This window comes from Falco peregrinus, chromosome 6 (genome assembly GCF_023634155.1).
Source record: "Falco peregrinus isolate bFalPer1 chromosome 6, bFalPer1.pri, whole genome shotgun sequence".
In the NCBI taxonomy this organism is placed as follows: Eukaryota; Metazoa; Chordata; class Aves; order Falconiformes; family Falconidae; genus Falco; species Falco peregrinus.
The window spans coordinates 15428917-15444398 of NC_073726.1; the positions used below are offsets into that span (position 1 = coordinate 15428917).

Consider the following 15482-nt stretch of genomic DNA (forward strand, 5'->3'; position numbering starts at 1 on the left):
TTAAAAGTATGATCACTCTAAGTCTTTAATTTTATCTCTATGAATCAGCAGCAGGTTTTCTCCTTTTTCCTCATTTTCTTGATTTTCCTTGATTCATTGTTTTGTAACTGTAGAATAGTAAAAGATAGTTTTAGAAGGGTTGCATTTCACAGACTTGCACAGGAACTCAGTTGTTTGGAGGGTTTGGGTTTGTTTTTGTTTTTTTTTTTTACTTTTTAAGTAAAAAGTTCTACAAATAGTTGCTTGTAGAGTATTCCTAAATCACAGTTGAACAGATGTAGTACCAACTAAGCATTGTCCATGATGCTGGTAAAGCATCTGAAGCAGGTAACATTTACTAACCAACTGAGATTTCTACTGTTCTGCTTGTTCAAGGGAAACCTCTAGGCTTTTTAACCAGTGTTAACTTTTAGGCCAGTTTTATTTAATATTTGGAGAGCGGTACGGATTTGGAGACTACGGAGGTTCCTTGTGAATCAGTTGTCTGAATAACTGAGGCAGAAAAGACAGGCTGTCAGTTTAGATGTTTGAGTGTCCAGCTCAGGAGTTTAGATGTTTGAGTGTCCAGCTGCCACCCATCAGCACCAGTGCTTCTTGATGCGGGGGGCGAAGGGGCTGGATGTGATGCAGGCACAAAAGATATAAATCTGTGGCAGGCCCAGCCCTCTGGCAGTTCAAGGCAGTGCCCCTTAAGCTGTCACTCACACAGGCTCCCCTGGTTTTGCCTGAGCCATGGAGCCATTATGATCCAGAAGCTTCCTGCTCTTGCCCACCTGCCTGCAAGGGCCAGTAGCAAGCATGCATTCCCAAGGCCGAGTGCTGTGCCACAGCGGTGGCGGAGGCGGTGTGCCTGAGGGGGTGAATGCTTTGGTTGGGGAAGGCCCGGAGCCGAGCCGCCTTCCCCCCCCCCCCCCCCGCCCCCGAAGGCACTCCTGGCCCGCCATGGGGGAGGCCTTACAGGGGTGCTGACTCAAACACAGCTTCCCTCTTCTGTCCCCTAAGCACCAGTTCAGTGCGTATAGTTTTGTCTTGTCTTGTTTTCTACTTCTTCCAGCTGATTAACTTGGCATTTTTGGGGGGTGTGGAGGGAAGAACGTGCTTTCGCGCTTCCCTTGCATCCACGTGCTCATGAGAGCAGGGCAGCCGTGAGGCTGGGGGGTGCGGACGGGGCCGCCCACGGTCACAGCCCCGCTCTGCCCCACCGACGCAGGCACCGTTCCGCTGAGGGCCTCGTCGCCCGGGGCCGCCGCGGGCCCAGCCTGCCCGCCGCGATCAGCTGGGCTCCGGCAGCGCCCGGGCGGCCGCGGCGGCGTTTGAGCCTTGGCGCCGCCCGTAGCCGGGACGCCTCACGGAGCCTCAACATGGCGGCGGCGCTGCGCGGGGGGTGGGAAGTTCCCGGGACGCCTGTTGAGGTGAGTGCGGGCCGGGAGCGCGGCGGGGGCCGGCGGCACCGAAGGGCTGGGGCCGGGCTCGCCCCGGCGCCGTGTGCGTGGAGCAGGGCCCCGTCGCTGCGGGGCCGAGGGGAGGCGGGCGGCCTGGCGGGCAGCCCCTGGGGGACGGGGCCTCCCCGGGCCGGGCCGGGCCCAGGCGGCCTCCCGGGGCGGCAGCTGGCGGTGAGCGGCGTTGCCCCGCAGGCACCCCGCGGAGCCCGCAGCCGTCGGTAGGCTCCCCTGGCCGGGCCAGTCCGGCAGCTGGTGCTTGGGCCGGGCGCTCCCCGCATGTCCCGCACCAGGAATCCGTAATGCGGGCTGGGCGTGCACGTCCGAAGACTAACGAAGACGTTCACCTGAAGTTTAAGGCTGCTGTATTAATGTGGTAGCTAAGTACGACGTTATGGTTTTAAAAAGGCGTCACGCAGTTGTGTTTTGGTTGGTTTTTTTTTTTTAAAAAACATGCACTAAACTGGAAGAATAAAGCTGAAAGAAAGTAAGTCCAGCATTTTAGATAGGCCTCACCTGGACTTCAGGTCAACTGTAGTCAAACTACTGAACCATCTTCGGGTTTTGGTTCTTTTTTTTATATTTTCTTAGACAAATTAAGATGAAAACTACTTTGGGAATGAAGTTCCTTTACATATAGGAAAGCTCTTGGATGATTTAGTCTCTAAATCTCTACTTGGACTCCAGGTTTTGCTTAAAATTGCGTTTGCAAAAGTCAACAAATGTTTAAAAGTGGGTGTACACATTCTGTGTTTTGGATCTAAATGTGATTCGCTCAGGTATGTAACTCAGATGTTGAAGCCTGAAACTTTTAAGGCAGTTGGTTTTAAAACCAAACACAACACTCCCCTGCCTTGGAACAGTCTTTGCTTCAGCAGTCAGTCTTAACAGAAATGAGTTACAAATAGCTATGTTTTAAAGAATAAATCAGATATTGAAATCTCCCATTAAAATTGTCTGAATTGTTGTGTTAAATTGTCTTAAATTTATTTGGTAATAACTGCATGATGGGATGCATTAATCATTAAAATGCTCCTTTTTCTCTTTTCACCAAAAAGTTGACCATGTGTTTTGAACAGAAAAATACTAATGATTAATAGCGTGGTTTAGTAGTACGCCTTTTTGATAATTGCCTAGAAGGCGTAGCCAGGAAGAGGGTGTTGCATTCACGTCCAAGCTGTTATTTTGCAAATATTTGGTACTTAAGCAGACTTTGTGTCTTTCCACTAGGAGCAGGCACATTCCCCCACCCCGGTACCTGGCACAGCACGTGGGGCAGCAGCAGTGGAGCTTCGCTTTCACATTTCTCATGATGTGATCACAGCAAAACTCCGCTTGGCACAAGCTGAGCTAGTCAGAGTAGTTTTCTGTCAGAGCGGCTGCTTGCCTGCGAGGTAGCTTGCTAGTGTAATGATACCACCAGAAAATAATGTAGCAACTGTAGCAAAATAGTAAGCCAGGGGTTAGGTGGGAGCTTCCACCCTTTGCGCGTGAGCTAAACTGCTGACTTCCATGAGTCTGTTGTCCAGATGAATGTTTATAGTATTAGCTTCTTGACTTGGAGGGATTCCAGAAAGGAATCAAGATAACAGAATGGCATGGCAGATGTGCTTTGGCATAGCAGTAGTTACACGTCAGTGCTGTGGGTTGGAAGGGGAGATGGGGAAGTCGTTCCTTTATATTCATGGTTTGGAGGAGAGAGAACTGCGGGCAGGGAGGGGGCATGTGTAGGAGTTGAACTGAAAAGCTCAAGTTGTCCATAAAGCAAATGTTGATCATAGTACAAGAAACAGCCTTGCTGACAGTGCTATGATACCAGATATATTGTGACCTGGAAAAGGCTAGCTAACTTTGGGTTGTTATCTATATAAAGTAGAAACAAATGAAAGGTTGAGAAAACTGTAAATATTTTACCAACTAATGAGAGAAATATTACACGATCTTAAGCATTCAGGCAACTCAGAATTAAGTTTATTTGTATAAAACACTAGCAATAATAAGTAATATGAAAATGCACAGTTAAAATGAAAACTTTTAACTCTCAATGGCATGCAGTAACCATTTGCTTTAACTGTATGGTATGTATTCTATTTCAATTAAACAGATTTTTAATACATAGTTTTTGCAAGTAACATCTGCAGTGTTGTTAGGAGTTTAACATAATTTGGAAATATGTTACCAAACTTAAGTAATTTAAACAATAGGATTTCTTAAGCCTGTTTTATCTCTACACCAATTATTCAAGCTGGTTTTATGCTGGGTGTCAGTCTTCAAGTCAGCCAAAGCATATGGGTAAATCAGTCAGTTTGTCTTCTGTTGTTCTCTGGTTTAAAAAATGAGAATTTAAAAATCAAGGGAAAATGGAAGTTAAGTTCTGATTTTCAGTCAAGGTGTCCTTTATAAATAAATAAGTAAAAATAAATAAATAGTATAAATAAAAGCAGTAAGCTATAACCTATCTTTGAGTGTTCTTGACACATTAATTGCTCTGTCATACCATTAACTCTCCAGAAGTCTCTGTAAGATGGGCAATTAGGTAATTACTTAAAAAACTATAGTGGCTACGAATGAGTGTTCCTACATGCTGCCCATAACCTGTACAATTAGATTTACAAATAAACTTTTCATTAATTACTTCAGAAGCAAAACTTATGCTTAAATATAAATACTATACAGGGTTTTGCTAAGTTTTAACTAAGGGAATTTGGACAACTGGAGCTCTGGAGCTCTTTGTAATGTATGACACTTAAGAAAAATAGAGACAAAAAAAATGATGCTGATTTTCTTGTTTCTGTACTTTCTTGTGATCTACCAGTTGTTTTCTGCCTTATTTTTTCTGGTGGTATGGACTCAGCTTTATTCCTTCAGTGACTCCTGCACCAAAAATCAGAAGTATGTGTGGCTCTTTTTGCAAAAGCCTGTTCTCTGAGTAATTCTTATTAATTTGTCACAACATGTTTTACGTACAGAGCAGGGTTGTGACTTCAGAAGTACTAACCTTTTTTGCCTTTAATTAGAAAGCTCTGAACTGTGCCTCTGACAAATTTGTGGTAAGTACAAAAGTGTATAAATACAGTGCAATTAAGATTTTCACAGAAATAGAATTTCCTCAATAACTTTTTTTCCTAATTATAGCAGTTACTAGTATTGTTTATGTGTAAGCCCCGTATGATTAACCACCAATAGGATGACAGTGGTCCTCATGTTTCAAGACTGAGTTCAGACCGGGAAGAAACTTTTCCTGTAAAATAGTAATGATCTCCAGTGAAATCTGCCTAGCCACATTTTCATACAAAATTCCCCTAAAAATACTACTGTCTGTTCCTATACTATATTAAAAAGAAAAGCATGTCAGTTAAATGGATCCGAGTAGGAGATGCTTATGTTCTAAATATAATAGTTATCCCCATCATTTTGTTTGGGTTTTTTGGTGGGAGAAAAAAAAGTGGCTTGGAGGGGTGAAAATGAAGTCTTTGGTTAAGAAAAGTTTCTGAAAATATTGCCAGATCTATTGATACATCTGTGTGTCCACTCCCCTTTTGTGAAATGGAGATGATAATATCCTTTTTGATTATCTGCTGTGGGTTTAGCTCATTAACTGATTATGAAGTTCTTTTTGTGAATCCTGTGGCTACTTGACTACTAAAAAGAAGCCTTGCAAAACGTACTGAAAAGGTATGTTATAAAGTGAGAACTTACCAAAGGTAATGGTGAAGTAAAACAATGTTTTAAATCAATATTAAATTATTTTAGAAGACAATGGATATCATAGCAATATTTTGGATACCCATAGATGTCTAATATAGATACCTAATGGATGAGTTTTGTGGAAAAACTGCACAGGCCAGGTTTGGTTTACCTTTTCCTTTCATTCAGATTATGAAATAAGATTGATGCAGAACCAGTCTTATATTGGATTTAATAATAACCCCAATTTGAATGACCTTTAACAACACACTTACTTGGTCATTATTATGTGTTTTTTAATTTATGTGTTCAACTCCTTGGTGAGAAAGGTTGTGTCATGTTTATGCTGTATGTGATTAAAAGGAATTATTTGCTGCTAAAACCTTCTTAATTCTTCTTCCAGGATTTCAGGGATTGCGGACTGCTGTTGCTGAAATGATATTACAGAAGGTGGCGATTGCCTTGTCTTTGTTGGATGAAACCCAAATATTTACTTTCAGCCGAGTGGGTAAAACCCCCTAACTGCAGTTTACATGTGTAGGTCACTGCGTTACTGTGTTAGTCATTGTCTCTATGCAGCAATGACAAGGCTAGAAGAAGCGAACAGAGAAGTGAACATGCACTCATCGGTCAGATACCTTGGCTATCTTGCCAGGATCAACCTGCTGGTTGCCATTTGCATGGGCCTTTATGTCAGATGGGAAAAAACTGCAGATGCATTGATTTTGGTAATATTTATTCTGGGACTCTTTGTTCTTGGAATTGCCAGCATACTGTACTACTATTTTTCAATGGAAACAGCAAGCCTGAGTCTTTCCAATCTTTGGTTTGGTTTTTTGCTTGGCCTTCTCTGTTTTCTTAATAATTCTGCCTTCAAAACGGATGTGAAAGAAGAAGCCACTAAATATTTACTCCTCTCCGCCATTGTTTTAAGGATATTATGTGCTTTGGTTGAGAGGATTTGTGGTTGTATCCATCATCGACCAACTCTGCTGACAACAGTTGAGTTTTTGGAACTAGTTGGATTTGCAATTGCCAGCACAACTATGCTGGTTGAAAAATCTGTGAGTATTATTCTGTTGGTCATGGCTTTGGCCATGTTGATTATTGACTTACGTATGAAGTCTTTTTTGGCAATTCCAAATTTGGCAATTTTTGGAGCCATTGCATCCTTACTCTTTTTTCCATCACTGCAAATCCCCACAAACCCTTTTGCCTTGGCATGTTTCTTCAGCTGCCTGATTTCCGATCCCCTTCTCGATGTTTACTTCAGTGGACTTTCAGTTACTGAACGATGGAAGCCCTACTTGTATCGTGGTAAAATTTGCAGAAGGCTTTCTGTCATCTCAATTGGAGTCATTGAACTAATCTTTTTCATTCTTGCAGCCTTTAAACTGCGTGATTTGGATCTCTGGTATTTTGTGATACCTGGTTTTTCTATTTTTGGAATTTTTTGGATGATCTGTCATGTGATTTTTTTCATAACTCTTTGGGGCTTTCACACAAAACTAAATGACTGTCACAAGGTATACTATACCCACCGTGCAGAAAACAACAGCCTTGACAGAGTTATGGCATCTAAAGGAATGCGTCATTTTTGTTTAATTTCGGAACAGCTAGTATTTTTCAGCCTTGTCGCGACCGCTGTTTTGGGGGCCGTTTCTTGGCAGGTAAATAACAGTCTGTTTATATTGATATCCCTCTTGAGAATGCTCCAGAGAACTCCTGGCTCCTTAAAACTTCTGTGACGTTTGATGGTGTGCTGTGGCTCAGCAATTCAGAGTTGGAACCCTTGGTTTCACCAGCACGCGCTTTGAATTTAACGCTGTGTGCTGCCTTGACCTGTGACCTGTTAAGGCAACTGGAACTTACCAGCTTCCTTATGTTGGCAGAATGGGAAGAGTTAATGCTTCCGGGGCAGATGAAGTGTGCCAAGTATTTTACATTTATACACTTAGGAAATTATTTCAGTTTTGAATTCATTGTGCCATAAAATTTGTTTTCAAGGTAAATCACAGTGTTGAACCCTAGTAATGCTCACTATATTGAGGCTTTTCCTATGGACTATTTTAATTGAATCAAGGCAAATTCATGTTTTAAGAATGTATTTTTCAGTGATTTTGCCTTGGAGTTAACTATTAATGTGGCGTTAGAAATCAGCTGATAAACTGATAAATTGTTGGTATAGCACGTGCTCCAAGTGTCTTATTTTCAAGTCTGGTTATGCACCACAGGATACTTCCTCTGAAAGACCAGTTCTCAAAATCACACAGTGTTCTTTGACTTTTCTTTCCATTCCTGAATTAAGGCTGTTGTCTCTTCTTTAGCAGAAAACATACATCTCTCTCAAAATGTTTGCAAAGTGCCCAAGTTAAAGTATATTGTGTGTTGTCACAGTTGCAGCAGCGTGTTTGGTGCCTACTTGCTTTTTTAAGTTGATCTAAAACAAGACAACAATCATTTTTGTACCCATGCATCTCTTAAATCAATTACAAGTATATATATATATTATAAAGGTATATAAAATTATATATATTTTTTATGGCAGATGTAAGTTTAGAAATTCCCTATAGTGTTTCCAGAACAATTTGCCACCCATATCTGCAGATTTTCTCAGATTAAGTAACGTCTTGGATGAAAGGTGTTAAAGAACTTGGGTGGAAAAGGAAATTAACAGTCATTTTGTGAGGGTTTGTGTGTTGGTGGTTTGGGTTTTTTTGGTTTGGGTTTGTGTTTTTTTGAGTTGGGGTTTCTTTTAGGTGTTGGGGTTTTATTTGAATGAAGAGCATTAGAGGTTAACGGACAAGCCTGGGAGGAAAGCTAGGTGCTTTTGGTCTGTCTTTGGGAAAGTATCAGCATGCATAGCTGTAGTGTGTGGGCTGGCAGAAAAGACAATAGGAAGAAATAGAACCAAAGTGAAGTAGAGGAGAAAAATCCTCAGAATGTATTTACAGAAAGTGAGGGTGCTAATGCACCAAAGGAAATGGTGGTTTGGGAGACAGAAACAATAAAGATCAGTGTGCAAATATTGCTAACTTCCATACTTTTCCTTCTGAGAATTTTGTGATTTTATCAAAATGTTAGCTTTTAATTTCTATATGCTAGTTGTGTGTTTTTTCAGGAAAAGCAATTTTTTACCATTTCTATCAGATAGTCTTATTAATTTCTCTGTCCTTGCCCTCTTCCTTTAACACCCTGAGACACATTAGTTAATTACAGTTTCAAAATTACTTGGATGGAGTCATTCCACCTAGTTGCATCTAGCAAAGCAGTCGGAACAAATCAAGAGCGTAAATTGTCCAGATAGCAACTGGAGAGAGGCAGTTTCTTTTGGTGGTGCCCAGAGCCTGTCTGCGGGGAGTTAAACACCAGACTTGGACAGGATCTCCTGCTGTAGCCCTTCACGGGAAGGGCTCCCCCTCCCCAGGCCATCTGTTTAAAACACACAGGTGCTTCCTATAGAACTGCTTCATTACTGCAAGGAGGACTGGTTTCATACCCATCTTACAACTTCTTTGTCTTCACGTTGATTGATAGTTCATTGGGTTTTTTTCCTGTCTCTGTCCTATGCCCCAAAATAGCTGCAACTGTTAACGTATCTGATAATTTTCAGTCCTCTCTAATTCTAAAGAAGTGCAGTTGTGCTGTGGAACGACTTGTGCAGGACTGTTCTCAAGAAGAAAACTGACAGTGCAGCTAAAATCTTTATTGTTGTTAATTTCAATTTCTAGCATTCTGTGTGTGTAAATTAGATAAGCTGTAGATAAGCTGTTGCTCATCACCTTTGTCTGACAGGTTGTGTATTTGCCTATTCAGTGGGAGGAGCAGTAATTGTAGCAAAAGGGAAAGGCATCAGACCAAATACTTTCCCTTGTCAGGAAATCCAGATTTTTATTATAATAATTTATTTTCCATAGATAATTACATTTACATTTCTTTTACTATGTTTATATTTTTTTCATCATGTGTTTATAGTAATGAATTAGCTTAAGATTATGAATGCAGGTGTCTCCAACTAAAAGCATTTCTACTTCAGCAGATGTTGTGATGTTTGCCTTGCAGATCAGTGTGTCTATTTCGTCTCTTGTCAGAAAATGAAATACTTCATCAGACCTGGCAGGAACATAATTTAATAAATGGATGTATCATTTATTATAGTGATTGCAGGAAGCTGGGGTCTTTTCTGTATTATTCTGCATAGTGTCAGGTTTCAAAATAATTAGAGGTAAGAAAGCAATGATGCATGCACACAATTTACCCTCTTGCAGGGCATTTGTTTTTTTTCCTAGAGACTTAAGGAAACCAGTGTTTTTTCTTCATTGCAGGGGGAATTCAAGGCCTTAAGACTCTACTTTAGAATCATTTGCTGGATTTTTGAGTCTGCTGTTTCAGGAGGTCTAACAAGCTCAACATTAATGCAGCAAAGAAGCTTCTGCAGTGAATGTGTACTTTTCTTATGGTGATTTATATGTATTGTAACAGTTAAAGAGACAAATCAGACTGCTGAAGATCACTCTCAGCCTTTCCTCTTTAAAAAGTAATAGTTATTGCTAAATACTTAGTGGGTTGGGATTTCAGGGTTTTTTTGTTTGTTTTTTAAGAAAACTTTGCTGCAGAAAAAAAAGCCAGTGACATCAGTATGTAGTAGAAAGAGATCTTAGGGCTGTGTTAGATGCCTTTCCATGAAAGCATCAGCATAATATTTATTAGTGGTCAAAAAAGCAAATTAAATATTAGGAATTATTAGGAAAGGACTGGAGGTATCATTATGCCACTGTATAAATCCATAGCTTCTGTATTTTGAATAACTCTGCAATTCTTACTTACCATCCTACAGATAAGAAAACAAGCAAAGGTTCAGGGAAGGGTGATTAAATTCATCATAGACATGAAACAGTTTACATGGAGGGAATGAATAAACAAGGATGCTTCAGTCAGGAAAGGAGAAAACTAAGAATATGATGAAGGTATGAAATATGTTTATGCAGGAGAAGGTAAACAGTAAGAGACAACAAGTGATCAGTTTTGGTGCAAAAGTTGAGGGGAATGAAGTTGGCAAGAAGCAGGCTGGAGCCAAACAGGTGGAACAGTTCTTCGTACAGCGCTGGGTGAGCTCTGGCGCTGTGGATCATGGCCTGCTGTGTGCCAAATGGTTGCAGAGGCTCGGGAGGAAGCTGGACTAGTTCAGGGAAACATTCACAGAGGTTTATGTACTATATGAAACTACATCTGGCTCAGGAAGTCCTTGAGCCATCAGTGGTTGGAGTACTCAGGGACATGTGCTTGGTCTGTTACAGTTTTCCCTAGGCACCCATTTGGCCTCTTTGGAGACCAGGCTTTCTTCTAGGTGGACTTTTGGTGCAACCTAATACAGCCACTCATACATTCTTATATTATGGACATTTTTTTAACTCAAATTTTCAGTGTATTTTTTCCTTACGTTCTGTTAGGAATGCCAAGTATTCCTCAGTCACCAGTTCCTGAAAATGTATTTGCTCTTTTTAAAATTGTTTAAAACATTTTGTGTATGTGTAAGTTTCACAGTTTTCAGTCTGTGTGACTTCAGTTTATGATTTATGTAGTCATTTTAGTAAGTGCTAATTATATTTAAACCTGTTAAGTGTCACCTGGAGGGTGAAGCATTTTTTATTTATACCTTACCTCACTCTGAAAATGTACTGAAAGTTTGTTTAATGATACTGTGTTTGATAAGAGGGGTGGCTTGACATCACTTCATGGTTGCCATTTGGCCTCCTATATAATGAGTAGAATTGGCTAAAAACAGTCTTGACAAAAAAAGACTGACTTGGACAGTCAGCTATATAGCCATAGCATATAAAAAAATCTAGCTCAGTTGTGTGTGTTAGGTTATAGCCAGAGACAGGGTTGTGGAGAGGAGGGGTTCTGTTTCATGGAAAACTTTTGTGACAGGCACATTATATATGCCCTTTTAATGGTTTTAATAACTGATATCTATATGTCATATAAATCTCAAGTGTATGAAAGGTCAAGACCCAAAGAGACAGTTGTCTGCTAATTGGTGGCTAGAAGTATCCTATTTGATTGAAATTGCCAGAAAAACATCAAATCTCCTTTTGTGGAAAGGATTTTAAAGTGAGGTCAGTTAACTCACTGTTGCACATAGTGGTTTTCTGACTCATGCAGAGCTGTTGAGGCTCAGAGTCCGGTTAGCCAAGGACCTTTCTTGAAGGGGAGCGGAGCCCTTGTAATAAGCCAAAGGATGAAAGTCTTTGTTCCTAGTGCTTCAGTATGTGCTTGGGAAGGCCTGTGGCTCCTGAAAGCAGAATGTGTGTCTGGGATGAAGCTTTAAATGTGAAGAGCAGAATTGTCAGGTCTGTGTGAAGCTGGAGGATGAGCTCAGGAAGCATGAGAAGTGTAAAAGTCATTTGTTCAACCTGGTTGCATTAAAAAACGGAGTAAGAGCTTTTCAGTGGGGCATGTTTAATTTTGGGCATGGTCTACTTCTGAGCGTAATTCCTGCTTTAGCTGGAGAGGAAAGACACCTTGCCTTGTTGGTAGAAATGCATTGACATTTTCCTTGCAAAATATCTAGGGAATGTTCTGCACCTGCCTTTACATTTCTGTGAGTAATTTCAGTCAGATCAATAGACTTTTTCAACTCCAGCTTATTTCAGCAATTATTCATGTGCTTGCCTATAATTAGGCCCTTGGATGGGACAAGATCCAGCAGAAGTCATGCAAATGACTCAGGCATTACTTCTTTCAGAAGCCAATAAAATTATGAAAAATTTGCAGGTGGAAGTCTTGGAATTTGCAAGCAAAGATCTTGGAAAGGTTTGGGGGACTCTTTTTCTCAGAAACTTAAAATCAGCTTTTGTTAAGTGCTCTATGCCATGGTAACTACAGGTTTTCTGAATTACTGGCCAAAGAGAATTATTATCCCTGGAAGACCTGTAATGTAATATTACCAAGAGAAAAATGAACTGTCAGAGACAGATAAAGTAATGGAATGAAGTACTTTCAGTGCATTATTCTTGATTTTAGTGAAATTTATGGGTTAGTATATAATCATATTCATGATATGCTTGAGTACTTAAATGGACAGTACTATTGAACTTGAATTATTCATGGAAGAAAAGTTAGTTTATTGTATGTATGAGTATTTTCTTGTTTGGGGAGAGCTACTGACTTTGTAGTCTTTGTTGTGTGATTGCCTGGTGTTTCTTGAAAGCTCAATTTGCAATGCCTTAGTAAGATTGAAGATGGTAAGGTTTTTAACTTTCCTAAAACCAAGATTGTTTTCTGAGTAGTAAGAAGTTTTCTAAGTAACATCTATATTTACCTGCACGTACTTTTGTTAACATCACAGATTAAGTGACTTTTTTGAATACAGATCATATCCAGTCTTTCTCCTTTATTTCCCCCTGCTTTTCATCCTGATGTATTTTTAATCCAGTCTTCCTCAGGCTTTGCTTGTCCAATTTGATTTTTTTTCCTTCCCCCCCCCTCTTCAGAGGCCCTGCTGCATTCTCTGGCCTTTCTCCATATTTTCTCACATAGCCATGCCACTCCTGCTTGGTTTTGTTTCTTCCTCTCTCTCTGTCTGGTCATCTTTAGTTCCCCCTTTCTTTTCCTCACTGATGGTTTTTCCCCTACTTGCTGATTTGACTTGCATATCTGTGCTTCACTGTTTCTTTATAGACTCATCTGTTCAGTTTCTTTTATAATAACCTGGATTCCCTCTTTCCCTACTATTTCAGAATCTCTTAAGCTGGATTCTAAATCCTCCTTGCTTACTGCTCATCATTTCTTCTCAAGCTCACCTGCTGTACTGTTTATTTTTGGTGCCCATCTTCCTCCCTGCAGTGAGCACTCATCCTGCCTTGGCTCTCTCCCTTTCCAGTCCTGCCCCGAGGGCTACATCAGGTTACCTGTTCACATCCACAGTGCCAGCACACCTTGCTGCTGTTGCCACTGCTCCCAGCGGCCCTAGGTCATGAAGGCAATCTCTGGTGACAAAAGAAAGAAGGTATTCATTGTTGGTCTAAAGAATCTGACTTATGTGTTAAGCTTGCTGTCAAAATCGCATTAATTTCAGAATTCAAAGTTTTATATTAAAAAAAAATAATATCAGAAAACCATGTAGTATTCTTTTAAACTGACAGCCACTTCTGGTTTGCTGGGACAAATGCCAGACTAAAGCACTGGCATTCCTGTGGTTAGAACAGGAGTCAAAGATGGGAAACATAACATTATTAAATCTGTCTGCCAGTGAACATGACAACTATTTTCTGCAAATTGTATTCCCAGTGCTGTTTTAATAGTCAGAAGTAATGGATTATTTATTGTTCTTCAGAGACTGTTCTTTCATTCAATAACTTGTTGTAAGATTCTTTCCTCTGGTAGTTGATCTACATTGTAATTTTACAAATTCTGTCTTTAGGCTTCCTTTTACCTGTAATATACATGTCTTGTTTTCATTCAGAATGAGCTATCCATAAAATATTTTCAAATTAGTTATCACGTTATCCTGTTTCTCCTGAGCCTTCTCCATCATGGAACATCATATACTCCTTTGTTTTTGCAGAATCACTGCAGCGGAGCTAAGCAAAACTGGTTTCTTTAATATTTATTTACATGTGTCTCTGTGTCTATGGATATATAAAAATAGGTAAATATTATTCAGCTTGGATAATAGAAAGCAGGGCAGAATTTTTGCTTGGAAATACACAAAGACATCTTTGTAAGCCTCCTCTGTTGTTGGTCTGTTCCATGTAATCCCAGGCAGCCTGCTTGTAGGTGATCCTGCTTGAACAGTGGGTCAGACCAGACAATTTCCAGAGGCCCCTTCCAACCTCGGCCACTCAGTGTTTCTGTGATCATCTTAGTTGACATATGTTTAGTAATTTGTTCCTGTTTTAAACAGAAGGGCTCTTCTGTGAGTCTTTGTAACTGGCTTCCAATTTAAACTGTTTCTTTTTTTTTTTTTTTTTTCTCCTCGTTATTTTCATTGGTCTCATGTCAGTAATGCTCCATCATTAAATACAGTTCCGGAATTGTTCCACGTCCAACAGGGGTTTATGCTGTGGGATTGGAGTTGTGCTATCTATGAATATAAAATTATGTATCTTGGCTGTAAAATACCTCTAAATTCTTCTGGTGCTTTAACAGTTACAGTTAAAGACAAGTGTTGCTTGAAAAGCTAAAGAAAGTGGAAAGATAATACTACTAGTGAAGCTCACAGGTCTTTTATTGCCATCAGAGGCAAGAAGCATGGAGTTTTTACCTTTTCTACATTATTTGAAATGAAAACACACTGTATATTTCCTAAATACTTATTTAGAAGAAGACAAAGGCAAAAAACCCCAAAGACTAAGGGATAAAATGACTTCTCATGTTTTCAGTGGGATTGCTGTGAAGGGTCCCTGTCTTCTGTTTGCTTTTGGAGCAGTCTGTCTGGAATCAATGGGCACTTGAAGCACAGGGATGTACTTCAGGCTGAGATTGCCACTGCAGTCGAAAACAGAATGAAAATGGGTTCAACAGATGAAAGAACAAAATCCCTTTCTGGCTCTGCTTATGCATCCACGGCCATCTGCTCCATTAAGGACCAGTCATCAAATCTTTCGGATTTAGTAAAGCACTGGCAGTCCCCACCTGGCATCTTAGCTGCTACCTTAAAAGAGGAGCCTACCTTCAGATTTACTGTAATTACTAACTTAATTATATATTATTTTTTACTCTTTTCAAATTCCTGTAGTTTAAGTATTTTAAAATGCCACCAGTCATGTCTTTGCAGTGCTGAATTAAAATATTTTTTAATAAATTAAAATCTTACTGTAGAGCTGGACTGAGCATCGTTAATCATTTTTATATTTTAGTGATACATTTCTTCTAAATCAAAACTGTTGAAGTGCTGACAGCAAGTCTTTACATTAGATAGATGTCTAAAAATGTAAAATATCCATACTAACAACACTTTCCTACTCCAATAGCGTAAGATGGTCACTAAATGAAAAACAAAGTTGAAACTTCAGGTGGAGCTGAGTTGATTCATAACACTACAGAGCATATTTCCCATACTTGTTTAATATTTGGTACAAACTCAAAGCAAGCTACAGAACAAGGTGGATCACTGAGATGATCCTTACGGTTTCTGTGTGGAATCCTTATCTCACAAGTACTTGTGAATTTTCTTGCCGGTATCTTCATATTAGTAGGAGTACTTTCAAAAATCAAATGTGGATATTTTTTAGTAGTCAGACTCAGTCAGAAGTTTGGTGAAAACTATTAATCTTTGTGGTAATCTCAAATTGTGTTAATGAAGAACACTGTGGATTTAATAACTTCCATGTGTTTAGGGGATTGGGGAAA

The 15482-nt window shown here is 39.9% G+C and overlaps 1 protein-coding gene across 4 annotated transcripts in view; it reads left to right on the plus strand.

The window, feature by feature from the left end:
* Positions 1-989: 989 nt before the first annotated feature.
* TMEM168 (transmembrane protein 168) overlaps positions 990-15482 on the plus strand; it is a 28590-nt gene continuing 14097 nt past the window's right edge. The window contains exons 1-2 of one of the 4 annotated variants that reach the window (XM_055807532.1): positions 990-1412; positions 5530-6796. In XM_055807532.1, coding sequence (XP_055663507.1) covers positions 5660-6796 — 1137 coding nt within the window. In that variant the 5' untranslated portion in view covers positions 990-1412; positions 5530-5659. The other 3 variants (XM_005242498.4, XM_027794020.2, XM_055807533.1) reach the window with 3 other exon arrangements.